The sequence below is a fragment of the Ziziphus jujuba genome, chromosome 9, assembly GCF_031755915.1.
Source record: "Ziziphus jujuba cultivar Dongzao chromosome 9, ASM3175591v1".
NCBI classification, from domain to species: domain Eukaryota; kingdom Viridiplantae; phylum Streptophyta; class Magnoliopsida; order Rosales; family Rhamnaceae; genus Ziziphus; species Ziziphus jujuba.
The window spans coordinates 21612188-21630406 of NC_083387.1; the positions used below are offsets into that span (position 1 = coordinate 21612188).

Here is an 18219-nt window from a genome sequence, read left to right on the forward strand (position 1 = left end):
TCTACTTTCTTTAATGTTTTTTTGTTTTTTTTCTCCTTTAAAATAATATATATATATATATATATATGTTTTAAAAGACATATACCATTTTAAACTTCTTAAATTTAAAAAATTATAATTATTTGTTTATAGGAAGGAATATCCCATTTAAACTGCTTCAATTTAAAAAATTGTAATTATTTGTTTTTTATAGGAATGTAAATAAAATTATTTTAAAAGGTACAAATAAATTATCCTAAAAAATTAAAAACTGTTTAAATTTGTTTAAAATTTAAAAGAATAAATGATAGTTTTAAAATTATAAAAATTAAATTATATTTAAATCAAACCTCAATAAAAGGTAAATAAAATTAGTCCTATTTTAAATCTTGCACTTATAGGGTAGTCTTAGTTTTCCAATATGAAAATACCATATTTTTGTTTTAAAAAAATATACAATGAGCCATTTATCTTTTGATTGTTAATTTTGATGAAAATAATAATAATAGGAATTACAGTTTAAATATTTAAAAATTAAAATTGAATTAGGATAAACATCAAAGAGTTGAAATTTACCCTTCTATCTATTTTTTGGTCCCTTAAACCATTTGCAATAAAAATATACGTTCTTAATCCTTTTGGTTTTTTTTTTTTTTTTTTTTTTTGGCTTATAAATTAGGGCGAGATTTCCTCCTGGTTAAAGTTTGGATTTTATAGTCCTACTTAATCGTCAATCACTGTTTATTGTCACAATTTTTGAACTTTCAGCTAAAGTTGATTATGAATTTCTTCCCTCCACAATCGTAATGGTTGTTAGTTTAAAGGTCCTCAAGCGCTCTCCAGAAGAAGCAGCCAGCCAGAAGAAAATTAAGACCTGCCATCGAGGATGAAACGGGTTCAAAAGTAATAATAAATAAATCTTATAAGAAAGTATATTTGATACAATTTATAATATATTTATTTAGATTAATTTGGAATATAAGATGATTATTTTTAATAAAATAAAAATACATATTTATAAGATTTGAAAAAAAAAATTAAATACGTATTCTTATTCGTATTTTTGGTTATTATTTTGAATCAGATTTAATTTTTATAAAGATTTTTTTTAAAAAAATTGAATTTGATAAAAATTAATTAAAATTAAAATTTTATAGTTATTTATGTATTTTGAGTTTAGGATAATCAATTTCAATTTAAATATATTTTAAATATGTTTAGAATATTTATCTTTTAAATGAACAAATAACAATTTTAAACTTTTTGAAAAAAAATACTGATTATTCTTTAAAATAAAAGAATAAATATTCCTAAAATTTAAAATCTTACCAAATATAATACTTAATTCTATAAATAGCTTTATTCCTACATCTATTCTTCATACCAAATATGCCCTAAGAAATTTCACAATGTATAAAAATTATAAATAAATAAAAAGGATATAGCACACATATTCATTCATTTCTTATCATCCTAAATGGAAGATACAAAAAATAAGATCAATAATTGTTGGAAGACATAATAATAATATAAAATATCCAACAAATATGTATCGTTGTTCACCTTATAGGTTTGTTTTGCGAAAACAAATAATAATAATAATAATAATAATAATAATAATAATAATAACAATAAAATTACCAAAAAGATATATATGTAAACAGTTGAAATGGGTTTATGACCCATTAACATAAACTACAGTAATGGGTTAATCAGTAACCCAATTCATTATAGTTAAGTCCAAACATTAAAAAATTTGGTTTGGATTGGTATCAAGTTAACAATTAACCTTGATGTGCCGTAGTTTTAAAGTTCCATACATGCTAGTGCTCACGGGTATTATCCAATTTACAAGACTTTTAAGTTTCTTATCTTACATTTTATTTTTATAATTTAAAATATTAATGTATATAATTTTATTAATTTTCAACCAATACAATTAACAAAGATTTGCCCTCCATCCCATGTCTCTAGGACAACCCAAATGTAGAAAACATTGATGCCTATAAAGTAAACAATGTAATATAATAATTTATTACCAACAACGTAACATAATAATTTAATCATCATTCATCAATATACATAAATTATATATCTATATATATATATATATAATTCCTAAATAAAAGTCCAGTATATACACAAATAATTTGCTCTTTAATATATCTATGCTTCTCAGGTTTTCCAACATGGAGTTACATATAATCATCACTGAATCACTCGTATGGCCATAATGGCAAGGACACAGATTTTGTTAAGTTGTTCTTTATACATTTCCATTCTATCTATATGTAACATATAATTCATAAAATTAATTATATACAATTTCCACAATACCTCGATTGTCCTTACTGCATATAATTCCAAAAATTCTTCAAACATTGATGCAGTCCCACGTAACAATATAACGCCACATCCATGGTAAAGCCATTGTACCATCATCAACCGAAAGATCTACAACTCAAAAAACAAATATACGTCTTTAATAGTAACTTAATATTATGATAAATTTGTAATCATAAAATTTTTATTTTTTTTTTAATTTGACATTTTTATAAAAATATCTCCTCTGTTGGATGGCGGCACCAGAGATCTGCGAACTCTACCAGTACATGACCCATGATGGGTCTTTCAATGGTGGTGGAATTTATGCATGGCAATATTGCTACTTGTAAAGCTTTCCTTAAAGATGCCACCTCAAAATATGGAAGCAATTTCCCATCAACAATGTTGCTATATCTCCTTGTTGGAGATTAGGAACCACCCAATTTCATATGGTTACCTGTGTGTGTGAATTCCCGGTTATTGCTTTTGGTTACTGCAGTTTGGCGAGTGATTAGCTCTAACAAAACCACACCATAACTATAAACATCACCTTTCTCGTTCAACATATGACTACTGTTATTACCTACATTGCATATGCAACAATTACATGTTATCAATTCATGAAATACTTAATTTGCCGATAAAATTAATTAATGGACAATATAACAGTTAGCCTCTATACAACTACGAATCTCAACAAAAAAAAAAAAAAAAAGCGTCTAGACAACCATGAAGTCAATGAACCACTTACCTTTACAACGATGTGTCAAATTGTTATTTGTCCATTTAAATTTTATACCAACTAAAACTTAGTTAAAATTTTGACACATCATCACAGTAAGAAAGAATATTTTCACAACTGTGTGGTGGTAGGGATGGAGATAGGAATAACAATGGGGTGGAGAGAGGCCGAAGTGGCCTCCACTGTGCGCCGTCCGGCCTCTTGAAAACATCTCCATCCTTATCCCATTCCTCGGTTTTTTTAAATTGGAATGGCATGGGGATTCCCTGATGGAAAACAGGATGGTTCGGTTTCTTGTTTCTTCATTGAAAAAAATTAATAAAATTATATTTTTCAAGATTTTTTATGATAAATGTCAAAGATTCTTTTTCATTTCTGAAATAAATTAAAGAAAAAAAAAAAAAGTAATCTTCCTCTTGCTCATGGCTCTGGCCTTATGAACGTCGGATCATAAGGATTTTACTTCATCGAAGCCAAACCCTCTTATTAATGGGAAGCGGGCTAATACTCAAAAATGCCTATTCTTTGTCATCGGGGCCAAAAAATCTAGATAATCGAAAACTATAAGTAAATTGAATATACTATTAAAAAAGTTAAATATGATTGATTTAATTGGTAATTAGAACCTCATGAGTTCAATACATCAAAAAAAAAATATATTATTATAAAATGATAAAGAAAAAAAAAACAAAAAAAGGAAATACATTATCAAAAACAGAAAGGCTAAATTGAATATACATAGACGAAAAATGAGTTGTATTACCCAAATATATATATATATATATATATATATATGTATGAACATTAGCTGCATATTGATAAACTTTTACAAGAATATTGATAGGTGATATATAAGGCTAATTAATAGCAATTAGGAGTGTATCATGATTTAGTTGACCTCTTTGATCTTGAATTGAATCAGCAGTATTATGACTTGATTTTATTTCTTTAACAATTTAACATTAAATGTTTATATTTTTAAAAATAATATTATTTATTCATAAAATATAATCATATTTATTAAAAATATAAATTACACATTATAGGGGCCTGACCTGGGATAAGTTTTTTTGCCCCATCCTTGTTCCATTCCCCATTTAGTCGGAGTAGGGCAAAATTTTGTAAGGAATCAAGAATGACAGAATAAATTCCCTCTCTGTTCGAGGATCTAAATTCCTATTTTCCTCTACCTTTATTTCTTTGGTGTTTGTCTATGTTTTTTTAACACTAAAAATATATATTAACACATGTTTAGTTTGAGTTTGATTATTCTATTAATTGTTATCATAAAATGGTTTTATGCTATTTATTGGATAATCAAGGATAGAATCTTAAATTATTCAAAACTCCCAATTTGATTCTTGAAAAATGACCAACCTACCTACTCCTCGCTGATGCCCAGCTGACACGCAGCACAATTTTTGCTAGCAAATTTGGCGGAAAATCATATAGAGATGAACAATGCACTTATAATTGCGTTTGAGGAACAACTGAGATAAAACTAAATAAATAAATACAGACCAAAGTGAGATTACCATAAGAAAAATTTTCAATACAACTGGAATTTATACTTCCTCACTTCTGTATTGGTGGGGGAGTATAAACTCTGGGAGTGTTAGAAAATATTATATGAAAAATAATGTATAAAATAAAATAAGGACATGGAGAAAAATAAATTACAAAAAATTAAACCTAATTTACAATAAGCTATAAATTTTGTATTCAAAAAGCTAGAAGAATGAATAAAACAAATACAATAAATCATTTTGTATTTATAGTAGCTTTAAAATATAATCTGGACAAATAATACAAACATAAATAAAATACAATATACAAATATATTAACAAAAATAATATTTATATAACAACCTATAAAAATGTAATTGCAGAAATTGATCTAAGTGTCCGAGGTTAGATTTACACAGTTTTTTTTAAGATTAATTCATTTTTTATCAATCTTAGTGAATTCAAATGTATCTGTTTTTCATGATTCAATAGATTATAAAAGTTCGAAGATCGAGCTTCCCTTGACAAATTTAAAATTGTCTTCCCTCTATCACACTAGAGGACATCAGATAAATCTAAGAATAATTTCAAAAGGATACAAGAAAAAAGCCACAAAACTCATTATATTTCTTTCCCTATGTATGTTTCATTCCATATCTAAACTGAAAAGGAGGTTAGACTATTTATAGATCTTAGCCGAGCAGAGGATTAAATTTGATATTTAATATGGTTTTTAATACATTTAATAAATCTCATATTTAATTGACTATTATAAATATTTTATCATTAAATTGTTATAATTTAGTTGTCCGATACAAATTCATTTAAAATTTATAACTTTTATATTTAAAACACCAATTAACAAATAACTAAAAAGATCGTTACAACCATTAAATTGGTTTTTTAGTATTAAAAGCTTCCAACAGAGAGCACCATAATTTTTTTGGATTACCATGATAGTTTAGAGATCAAAAATGATATTTACACAACTTTTTTTTTTTAATAACTTAATCAATCATAAATTCTAAAAAACAATTTATTATTTGGTATGAGAGTCATGAACATACCTATGTACCAGCCTCACCTATCTTACAAGCTTTGCTTTGAAAATAAACTTATAACGAAAACCAAAAGGGTCAAATGTATATACATGATTCATCATTGCAATCAGAGATAAGAACTCCCATATGAAGTCAACGTTCCTGATTTGTTCAATCAAAACAAACAAAAACATACAAAAACACAAAACTTTTCATGGTCGTCGATGCGTTTCCTTCTTTTTTTTTTCTTTTTTTTTTGGGGCTGATTCATGGGCTTCCATGTTCCTACCTCACTAGTCTTCACTGGTAAACCCAACCAGCCGACCTCTTTTGTCTCAGACTCTAAGTCACCTGCTGGGTCACGTGTATAAAAAGCTCTACGATGGTACTCACCTATATCCTAAAATTTCTCCTCCCCAATATATATATATATTTAATTATAATAACATGCATGTGGGTCCCACATTCCCTTCTTACGTATATTTGGATAAGATCCCATGCGATTCAATCATCACGAATGAATGAGATTCCAACTTTTTCAACGTGTTGAATCTGAGACCACGTTGATGAAAAATGTCTGATTAAAAAAATGTGTATAGTATTGCGTAGTAGCGGTTGTATAACGTAAAACTCATATCCTAAGGCTCCGAATACTTCTACTCCACGCATCTACTCCACACAAAGTCAGGCTTTTGGGAAAGTACTGTTTCCTTGTCAGTACATAACATGCTCTAGTAACCAAACGTACAAAAATTAATTTATTATGTACATTTTCTGTTAACTCTGACTTCTGCTAATGTTTTAAACATTTAAATTAAGAAATAAAATATATAGACTTGAAGAGACACAAAAAGTTCCTAATCAAAAACAGCCAAATCTCTATCACTAACTTGATCCCACCAGTTTTTCTTTTTCATCCACTACCTTGTAAATGGAGCAGTCATGGATTGAGCATTAACAGAATCATCATTACTCGGGAGATACACGCCAGGACCATATGTTGCTCTGAACATCTCCTCCATGGACCGTGCCGGTGATCTCTTATCTCCATCCCTAAATAACTCCATTTCCAAACAAAGTTTAAGCTCTGCCAGTACAGAACTCATGGTGGGTCTATCAATGGAGGCAATATTTGTGCACGCCATTGCTACTTGCAAAGCTTTCCAGACAGACTTCACCTCAAAATCTGGTTGCAATTTCCCATCAATAATTTTTGCTATATCTCCCTCTCGGAGCTTAGGGACCACCCAATTTCTTATGTGTGTGAATTCCATGTCATTTCTTTTAATGACTGCAGTTTGGCCAGTAATTAGCTCGAACAAAACCACACCAAAACTGTAAACATCACTTTTCTCATTCAACATATGACTAGTGTAGTACCTGCATTGCATATACAACAATTACATGTATTTCAATTCATGAAATACTTAATTGCTGATAAAATTAATTAATAGAAATTAAATTTATCCAACAATATATACCTGCCTCTATACTAGCATGGAGCTACTATACTGCTTACCACTACAAGTGAAATTGTTATTTATCCATTCAAATTTTATACCAACTAAAACTTATATAGTTACTATGTAAGTCCCACTAATTAATTTTTTTAATAACAACATTAAATTACTAATTGTTACATTTTTGCGACATACATTGAAGAAAAGAAGTGTGTGTGTGTTTTTTTTTTTTTTTTTTGTGTATTGGTAATCTTTTGTTTCCAATTTTGAATCTTTATTCCTATCCAACCAATGATATAATGTCACACATCATTTATTTTATTTTGTTTTATTTTTTCTTTACTGGACTTTATTTGTTTTATCTTTTTATATCTATTTTTCATATAAGACATTTCATATAAGACAGTATTATATTGTTAGTGGACAAAATTAGAGATAGAAAGATATTTATCCGGAGAAAACGTTTGAAAGTTAAGTAATTTACTCTGGATCAAGATATCCTGCTGTGCCCATGACCGTGGTTTCCACATGATCAGAGTCTCTGTCACCGGGAACTACTTTGGAAAGTCCAAAATCTGCTATTTTAGCATCCAAAGCTTGGGTTAAAAGTATGTTTGCTGTCTTGACATCTCTATGTATAATTGGTGGCTTGCATCCATGATGCAGGTACTCTAGACCTGTCCCCCGTATCCAATTTTATTAATATTACCTATTTAAATTTGCATATATATATATATATATATTAAACTAATCTGATTTTGTAGATATATAATATGCATAGTTAATCAGTTAATTACCTTGTGCAGCATCTATAGCTATGCGAAGCCTCGTTTGCCAATTCAAATCCGTACTCCTCTCTGTAAAATTGAAATGTCATTAATTGAACAACTAAATTAGGTGTGATTTGGTAATGAGTTGATTTTTCATTTTTACTTTATTGTTTTTGTTTTTCCCACTTAATTGTTGTAAGTTTCTTTCTTTTAAATGTTTGTTAATTAGTTAAAAAAAAAAATCTATAAACCATCTCGATGATATAACGTTGTAATAATGTAAAGTTATTAAATTAATTAGTTAATACCTGAAAGATATTCTTTAAGGTTGCCATTAGCCATGAACTCATAGATAAGCGCCAAGTGATCATCGGCATCATCGCAGTATCCAACAAATGTGGCAAGGTTTCTATGATGAACTCTCATCAAGAGCTCTGCCTGAACTTGTCCACAAGCACCTTGGTAAATCATTAATTACCAGCTACTCATAGATAAATATAGGTATTTTGTCTCGCATTAATTAATTTACAGATTAATATCATTTTACCTTCAGACTTTTACTCTTGTATAACTTTTATCTAATCATATGCAATTTTTATTTTTATTTTTTGGTAATGAAAATAGCAAAACTAATCATGCACATTGCCTAAAAGTAAAATTATAGTCCTTATTGTTTTTTTTTTCTTTTTTTTTTTTTTTAAAGGTTAGATGCACGGTGTACAATTAATTTCTTCAAATTCATCCCTCCAAAATATTTGATTGAACTTAAGTAACATAAAAACAATAATTTAGGAGACAATATAAGAATTTTATTATATTAAAGGCAAATTAAAAGATATTTCATAATATAGGAGGTAAAATGATATCGACCCTTAAATTAAGTTCTTTCACATAGGAAACCTAAAGTCCAAGTAATCGAATATGAACCTCTGTTTTGAATTCGTTGTGTCCTTGAGATGACGATGGAGAAAGCATCTTTACTGCAACTTGGCTGCCATCCTTCATGTACCCATGGTATACTGTCCCAAATCCTCCTTTTCCTATCACCTTTCCAAAGTCGCTGGTAATCTCTAAAATCTCCTCAAGACTAAAATGGATCTTCTTTATTGCTACCGTTTTTCCTGTTTTCTTATTCATTTCTGCCTCTTCTAGTTCTACACACATCCACAAAATAATAATAATAATAAATCAATCAATCAAAAATAAAAAATTTCACTTTTATTTTATTTTATTTTATTTTTGGCAAATGACCTTCTACTTTTGGCTTGCTCTACTCCGGATCACATTAATTTGTATAAAATCTAACATGAAGTATACATAATGTTATGATCTTACAAAATACAGCTATGATCTTACAAATTAAATTCACATTATGATTGGCTACATAAAAAAATTATGGGTTAAAAATATTTAAAGTTTCATGCATTTTCTCATTTGCCTTTACTTAATATTGTGCCATATCAACATTATGTATTATAAAGTAAGCTACATAATCTAACAAAATCAAATTCTTATAATATATATATATATATATATTGCAAATCTCACATTAGATTGACATGATGATTTTAGCATTAAATTATTTTTAAATAAAATGAATTCTATAATGATTGAAGAAAGCATAAATATATTTGTAAATTTAAGCCATTGACACAATCTAAAATCAATAAAGGAACTTTTAATGGATTTTACCATCAAATCAATTTATTGTAAAATTGGTGTATATATATATATATATATATCCAGAACGAGGTTTCCATTGTATTGATTTGGTGGTTTTACCATTAAGAATTCATTTAGTAACAATTGGATTGCTTTATATATTAAAATTTAAAATTGCATTTATCCATTATTAGAGCTCCAGTTTTAAAGTTTTAATACGTTATTAAATTTATATTGGATTATTAACATATTTTTAAGCATTTAAATGTTGTAATATTTAATAAAGGAATGTCCGATAATAAAACCATGGAGTTAATCTAATGTAAACCTAATTCTATATATCCAACAGCACTTATTTTTCATCTTGGTCAATGTATTAATCAAGGTCATTTGGTAACATGTTGGTTTTTGGTTCTTATTTTTATTTTAATTAGTTGTGTGTAATTTGCATATTTTAAATGCTTTTTATATTAATTGGTAATAGTTAAAGTTTGTTTGAGTATCTCATATAACAATAAACTTAAAAGGAAAAAAGGAAAAAAAAAAAAAACACATGACCACCATTGAAAACCATTTTAAATTATTTTTGATTTAGTCTTTGTAGTTTTTTATTTCTTTTAAATTTATAATTAATTGAAATGTCTAATAATTTTAACACAGAATAATAAATATTTAAATTAAATAAATTACACATAATTAAAGTAGAAAAAGCCAAAAAGTAAAAAATCAATGCTTTAGCAATGCACCTCAATAAACATTACTTACTTTTTTTTCCTTTTCTCCTGTGTATCCATCCAAGAACCAGCAGTATAAGGACGATCAAAGCTGATGACAATGATGCCACTATTGGAACAACAATTTTTTTATTGTTTTTACATGTAACAGAGCCACAATGATTTTGGAGATTTTGGGCATCCACGCTGAGTAAGAAAAAGGAATGACAAACGATTAAACCAAATGCATATAATATATATTGCACTATTTTCGTACAAAGGCATCAGGATATGGAACTGCTTTTATTTGTCTCGTCAACCTAATCATGCACGTCAATATAAGGAAAGAAAATATATGTTCAATTTTTATTTTATGAAACTGTGATAAATGATATTGAAAAACATAGTTAGAATTAAAAACGTTGGAAAATTCCAATAAAAAAATTTAAATAATAACTTGTCGGAATCCATAATAGCACGGGCACTGAACGAGAAAAAAACAAAAATTTGAATCTGCGGTTTGGAGAGATTAGAAGACATACCTCAAAGTTAGTGATCCAGCCTTCGATCTCTTGACAAGAGTATTAGAAACGTTACCAGACAAATGGTTGCCTGTCAAATTTCTATACACAAATTTTCAGATAACTTTTAAGTCTATACATAGTACTATACAATGAGGATCCTATATAGCAACACTATGGATGAACTTATAGGCATTTATTAGCGCATGTAGATTGGTCTTGGCATTAATTTTAGTCTAGATCATGGATATAAGAGAATTTATGTAGTACTATAAATCATAATTATTAACATCAAACAGCATCATAAGTATATCAATAATCTTAAAATAATAAGTTATTTATTAAATAATATGATAAATAATGTGAAAATATTTTAATTATCAAATTTTTCATCACTTACATTAACTTCAGAGATTTTAGATTCTCCAAGAACGTAGGAAATGGTCCAGTTAAGCCATTGTAAGACAAATCCCTGAGATAGATTGAAAAAAAATAATAATAATAAAATTGAACAAGATGTGCCCTCATCTTCACATATTTATTCAACCGGTAAAATGAAGATGAAGTATAAATATTAGCTTACAAAATCTCTAGGAATGAGAGCTCGCCGATGGAAGCAACTATTTTCCCACTCAGATTACTCGAGGTCAAGTTCCTATTCACAATTAAAATCAGCTCTACTAATAAGAACAGTTTAATTAAGAATGAGGATACAAAATATATAGCTTTAATATAGCAATCACCATCGCGACTATTTCCTTTATTTATTTATCTGGGTTTTATTGCACTTTTAGTGCTCATACTGTGACTTGATTGTACATTAAAACCTTTAAATTTAAAACTATCTTTATTAAATTCTAAATTTATAATTCGTTTCATATTAGTTCAGTTTTCAATTAATTTTTTAAATTAACTAACAAAAAATTTTAAAATGCTAAATTGATTAATTTTTTCATTAATCAATTTGTTAATTATCTTTTTTATTTTATTTATAAATTGAGAAAACTAATTAATTTTTTCAATTTTTGAATTCCTATTAGTTAATTTAAAAACAAACTCAAAAATTAGATTAACATGAAACAAATTATAAATTGACAGGTTGATATGAAACGTTATAAATTTAGCTGCTTAATATGCAATCTCATCAAATATAGGATATGTATTAAATCCAATTAAATTTTTTTTTTTTTTTTGGGTCTCAAATTCTGTCCAATTAGCGATATACTGCAACCTTTTTCCGCTTAGTTCATTTTATCTCTTTGTTACAATTTTTAAAATAAAACGACATTATATTCCTAGTACTAGAATATAAATAAATAAATAAATGATGAATAAAAAGGAGAAGAAGAAGAGACGATCTTAATCCATCAGGTAGAGGGACTCACAAAGAAGTAATCCGAGGAAATGAAGTATAGTAATTGCATTTTAGACCTTCCCAAGATAAATTCCCTGGCACGCTGCATGGATCACCCTCCCAGTTTTTATTAATTTGATATGTTGACTTGACTTCTCCAATTGCATTGACTACACATATAAAACAAGGAATTTCAAACATAAATTATATTTGCTGTGGTGCAAATTTACCAATTAAATATTCCAAATTGTAAATGATCTAAAGTAATAAATTAAGCCCTTAATTAATGCGAAGCAAGCTGACTTTTTTTTTTTCTTTTTGAAATGAAATAATAATATATTGTAAAGTCTAAACTGAAAAACAAAAAAAACAAAAAAAAAAAAAGATGAAAATTGCATTTAAACCTGGTCAAATCTAAAGCTTAGAAGTGGATTTTTAGTAGGTTAACATTTAGTCTAAACTTATAAATACCAACTTTTTTCTTACTTGATACTTAATTCTTTTTTTTTTTTTTCTATTTATTAATTTATTACAAAAAATTTTCATATCTAAATTGAAGAGGCGTGATATGAGCATGCTCGAAAGTATACGTGTAAGAAGCATATAGCAGTTTGAATAAGCAAAAGCAAGCATACCATCCTGACCATATGTTGGTGATTGATTCATGTGTTTGACCAAATAAATCTCAAGAGCATTTAGGATTGGCGGCTGTGTAGAGTCCTCTGTTTTAATAATAGAAATCTGGTGCTCTTTACCAGCAACAGCCCTTGAGTTTGACATTGTGCTGGTCGAGTTTGATATTGTGCTGACTGATAATTCTAGAGGACTAAAAGGTCCAAACAACGGAACCCCATTCCAAGACACGTTAAATTTTCTACGCTCGCTTTTCCCAAGTAGCTCCAGCTCGGCAAAATACATGTAAATATAAAATACAGAGCTCGAATCATTTGCACTGCTCCAGTTGAACACCAAAGATGTACTAGTACCGTTCCGGGGCTTAACCGCAGTACTAATCACTCGAAAGGGCACGCCATTTCCACCATCTAAGGGATTATTAATTGGTTGAGAAGTTATGAGGGAATCCCAAGCGTTGGGTTTCATGTAGTTGGTCCAAATTCGATCGTACTTATCATCTTCATATCGACCTGTGCCTGTACTGTTGGTTTGGCCAATATTCAATCTTTTTAAGAGTAATAACGAAGTAGAGTTCGATTTCAGATACATTGATGAATCAATAATCGGCCTGAGCTCTAATGCTGTGATGAATGGATCCCCCGAACCTGTGTTCACAAGACAAACGTACATGGTATCTGAGACAGCAGTCACGATTATCTCAGTTGTGATGATATCGGAAACACTTGAGAATTTTATGGTGGACCATAGATTGACGTCGACGTAGAGATCGAATTCAGGAGGTTTGTTTTTATCGTCGTAGTTTGCATAGAAAAATGTAGCTCTAAGCAAATTCAAACTGCCCTTTCCAGCTTCAGTGAAGGAGTAACAGTTCTTTAGACCTTGAGGAAAACTTCTGACATCCGAAAGAGGCTGCGGTAGGTCTGGATTGGCTGGATATGCATATTTCGCAGCGATATCCTTATTTATCCCAGTCTTTATATAATTATCGTCTGAATGATAACGTATGCCGTTGTCCGTGTCCGTGTATGCATCTTGTTTTGAGCCACAGTCGATGCTTATGAATCCTATTTATACAGTAGTTTGAATTAAAGTTGTGGGATTAGTTCATGGAAAAATATTATCTGTGTATATTATTCAATATAGAGCACGTTTAGGAAAAGAAAAATCAAAATCCATAAATGATTGGGTTAGAAGTCGGAAAAAAAAAAAATCCATTATTATATATATATATATATATATATATAGATATCCATTATTTCAAGAATATTGAAAAATTCATATGGTAGGCACAAAAGCAATAGATGTTAAAAGAAATAAGGCCCACGCTTGCCAAAACAATTTTGTTGTTAAAGAGAAAATTACTAACCTATTTGGCTCTGGGCATGAACTAAAGCTGCAGCAGCTAGCAAAATGATGAGGAAGCCAATTGTCATTTCCATGCTTGATTGCTTCTCTTTTCCATCTTTGTTGTGATTAAACGTATTTTATACATATTGGTCAAATATAATTTTAATTTGCAGAAAACTTAATATTGACCTATAATATATAAAATTACCAACAGAGCATTCGTGATACCACATATCAACATCATTGATCTGGTCAATCCCACTGTGGCTTGCTTGTGGAATGGTTGCAGAAAAAAATAATCGTATTTTTCCTATTCATTTCTGGTGGTGGACTGAGTATTCGATATATATATATATATATATATATTGTAATTTTAATTTGCAGAAACATCAATGAAATTTACATCGGTTTTGGTTTGGTTTTTCTTAAGAAGTTACTCGAATATTGTTAATGAGTATGGTTGGTTTGACTTTTTAAATATGCGGTCTAATTCACTAAGACTTATTTGTTTATTTATTTATTTAAATTTTGGTAGATAATCAATACGTAAACCAATTTTTGCTTTGACCAATTGTAACCAACCCCGTTAAGTCAACTTTATAATTTTCTGGGCCCTGGCCCTTTTTTTTCCTAAAGACAAAGGATAATCCCATTTCTTTATATATGGAATCCAGTAAGAGTATAAATTCATGATTTGATGGCCTTACCTAATCGCTAATCACTGGTTAGTGTGTTTCCAACAGCTTTTTTGAAAGCAATTTTTTTATTTAAAAAGTTTTACTACATTTTTATAATTCTAATAAACTATTTGTATTACAAAATTAAAATGAAAAGTGATGTATAACTTTTGAATTTAAAAAGTCAAATTTATTATCCATATAATGCTTTTAATGAATTTATTTATTGATATATAATTTTTTATACAAAATTTTTATTAATTTATTAATTGTAATTTTATATTTATATTTTTTTAAATACTATTTTAATATAGAGAAGAGAAAAAAAGAGAAAATGTAAATCATAATTGTTCATGATAAAATGCAAAACAAAGATTAATTATACATAGAACTATTAGAGTTGTATAAAAAAATCTATTTTTTTTATTTTTCAAATTCTTTAAAATATTTTTTATTTCCAAAATTTTGCTTTTAAAAATAAAATATATCATTACAAATATTTTTATAATCACAATATTTGAATTTTCAACAATTGATGACTCAACTGTAAATCGTTGTTGACTTTAACTTTTTAAAAGGTCCTTAGGCGCTCTCCAATGGGAGGCAGCCAGCCTCTCAATGAATCGTGGATGGAGCGGTTAAAAAATAAATAAATAAATAAATAAAATTTTATAATAAAATATATTCAATAGCTGATACATCTAATTAATATATTTATTTAAAAAAATTATCTTTTGTATCAAATTCAACCAAAAAAAAAAAATCCAATACACACGTTATTTTTTGTCATAAACAAAAAATAATTATTTGGAAAACATATGACAATAACATATATTTATATATTATTATATATAATTATCAAAAATATATTTTTAAACAGGTGAAATAGGTTTTAACATCGAAGATATTAACGGGTTAACCAAGACAAACACAACGCATTGTAACTAAACGCTTAATCTAAAACCAAGCATAAAAAATTCCATTTGGATTTATACAAATAAAATTATTGCCAACTAGACTATCTAAAAAACAGGATTTTATCCAATTTGCAAGACTTAAATCTTTTGATATTTTTTTGTCATAATCTCAAATCTTAAGAGGTGTATTCAATTTAAAATTTAATGGGTTTAAAATAAATTATAAATCTTAAAAATTTCGATGGATAATAATTCTATTGACTCTATAAAGAATTAATAAAAATCGAATGAAATTTTTGACATTAAAGTTGGATTTTATATTCACAATTTTTTTCACAATTTTACTTTTAAAATTCTTTCAACTTCATTAAAATCTTTTAAAATCTATGATTTTTTGAATATCTGTAAATTTTAAAAAAAATTTACAAATCCCTAATTACATATTACTGGATTTTAATAGATTTTTATAAAATATATTAAAAGCTGAATTGAATATCATTGGATTTGTATAGACTTTTTTAAAATCTAAATCGAACATTTTTAAACTTTTAAATATTTTTAAAATTCTCTAAATTTTAAATTGAATATACCTCCTTTAGATTTAAGGCCCTGCTTGAGAAGTGTCCAACTTGAAAGGGGAATTGATTTCCAGGATTTAGTTTCCCAGGATTTAGTTTCTTGATAATTAATTTTTCTCTTGGTCTGTTTGGTGAGTTATGGGAAAGTTGGGATCTATAAATAATTAAATTTAATATTGTATAATAAATTAAGGGCAAATATGTATTTAAAAAAAATCAAAACTATTTTTTCTGGAATTCTTAAAATGACATCTATATAGATGGAAATAACTTTTCCACATATTTTCCTATATTTGTGATAATCTAAATTCCTGAACCAATACTTTTTCATCTTACAATAAATATCCAAACAAAAGAAAATCATCAATTTTCCAAGGGAATTAGATTCCTACTAAGTTTACTTTTATCCAAACATGCTGTAAGGAACTTGTGATAAAATATGTCTCCTTAGTCTGTTAAACAAAAAAGTCTTCTTAGTTTATTAAACAAAAAAGTTTTCCTGCTTTTATTTTCTTGTTTATAATTTAAAATATTAATGTGTATAAAAAAACAACGTAATTGTGAAAAAATAAATAAATAAATAATTTAACACAAATCGTTATTCATCAAGCACAAACGCAGTACTCCTAAATAAAAATGAATAAAAGTTTGGTATATGCACAAATAATTTGCTCTTACATATTTCTGATACTTCTTGGTTTTTTAACATGGAATGACACAAAATCATCACCAACTCATTTGTAGGCCATAACAAGGACACAAGATATATATTTTGATCATTTAAAACAATTTCCTCTTTCAAATATTTTGAACCCATGGTTTCATATAAAGGTATGTGTTGTTAAAATATTAATTAATTTCTCTTTAGTTAATATTTGTCCTAGTCAATTATATTAAGTTTTGAAGTCTAGTATCAATGCTTAGCTTTTAATTGTACCTAGCCTTTAGGAGTTAATGGTTTGTACCTAGTCTTATTTATGTTAGTGGGCATGTTAGTGGGTGTGTTAATGGGTTTACTCTCCTACTTTCATGCATATTATCATTGGTTCTAGCTCTATAAATAAAGCAGCTGATATAAGATATGGATGTGAGAGTGTTGACGTAAACAAAAATTCAATAAAATAGTTTATTATCTCCTTTTTGTTTTTCTCATATTTCTATCATTTGTATCACAATCAGGATAAGTGAAAATGAGTTATGAGAGTCTAAAAGAGTGAGAGAGAAGTGAGTCAAAAAGAGAAGAGTATGTGAGATATAGAAAAATCAAGTAGCAGCTCTGTTCCTTTTTTGTAGCAGCAATACTTTCAATGGCCATATATAACTTTGTTCAACTAGCTATTCCTCACTTTGATGGTAAGTCTAAGGAGTATTGACAAGTCATTTCCGATGGAATTAAAGAACCTGTAGCCGGCACAGCAATGATAGATGTGCAAAAAAGGAGTTAGAAGGGTAGTGACTGAAAGATCTCAAGGTGAAAAATTATCTCTTCCAAGTCACTAACCGTTCAATATTGGAGACAATTCTTTGTAAAGATACATTTAGGACTCCATGAAAAAAAAGTATCAAGGATCAGTAAAAGCAAAGGGGCAACAGCTTCAAGCACTTAGTACAGAGCTCAAAATGCTACGAATGAAAGCAAGGGAATCTATCACAGATTTCTTTTCACTGATGATGGAAATCGTCAAGAAAATGCGGATCCATAGCGACAAGAAAGAGAATGTCACCATAATTGAGAAGATTCTTTAGTCAATGACACTAAAATTTAATTTTGTTATCTATACTATTGATGTAACACCCCGTCCCAAAATACAATGGAAATTTTCAACTTTGACCGAGAGTGACCGTTGACCGTTGACCGTTGACTTTGACTATTGATCGTTGACCGAAGGGGTCAAAAGTTGACTTTTTGACTTGGATGGAATTCTAGGTTGACTGAGGTACCGTTACAAAGTACACATTGGCACGAGTACGTAGACTAGTAGCACGTTGAAA

General features: G+C 28.1%; 1 protein-coding gene across 1 annotated transcript; it reads right to left on the bottom strand.

The window, feature by feature from the left end:
* Nucleotides 1-6512: 6512 nt before the first annotated feature.
* Nucleotides 6513-14147, bottom strand: LOC107427349 (probable LRR receptor-like serine/threonine-protein kinase At4g29180). The gene is made up of 12 exons (XM_025077495.3): nt 14075-14147; nt 12708-13772; nt 12104-12242; nt 11302-11373; nt 11119-11190; nt 10740-10820; nt 10250-10404; nt 8750-8976; nt 8131-8260; nt 7850-7909; nt 7537-7729; nt 6513-6972 (listed from the first exon to the last, which is right to left on the bottom strand). The coding sequence occupies exons 1-12, from the start codon at nt 14145-14147 to the stop codon at nt 6513-6515; spliced, it is 2727 nt and encodes a 908-aa protein (XP_024933263.3).
* Between the last annotated feature and the right edge of the window lie 4072 nt (nt 14148-18219).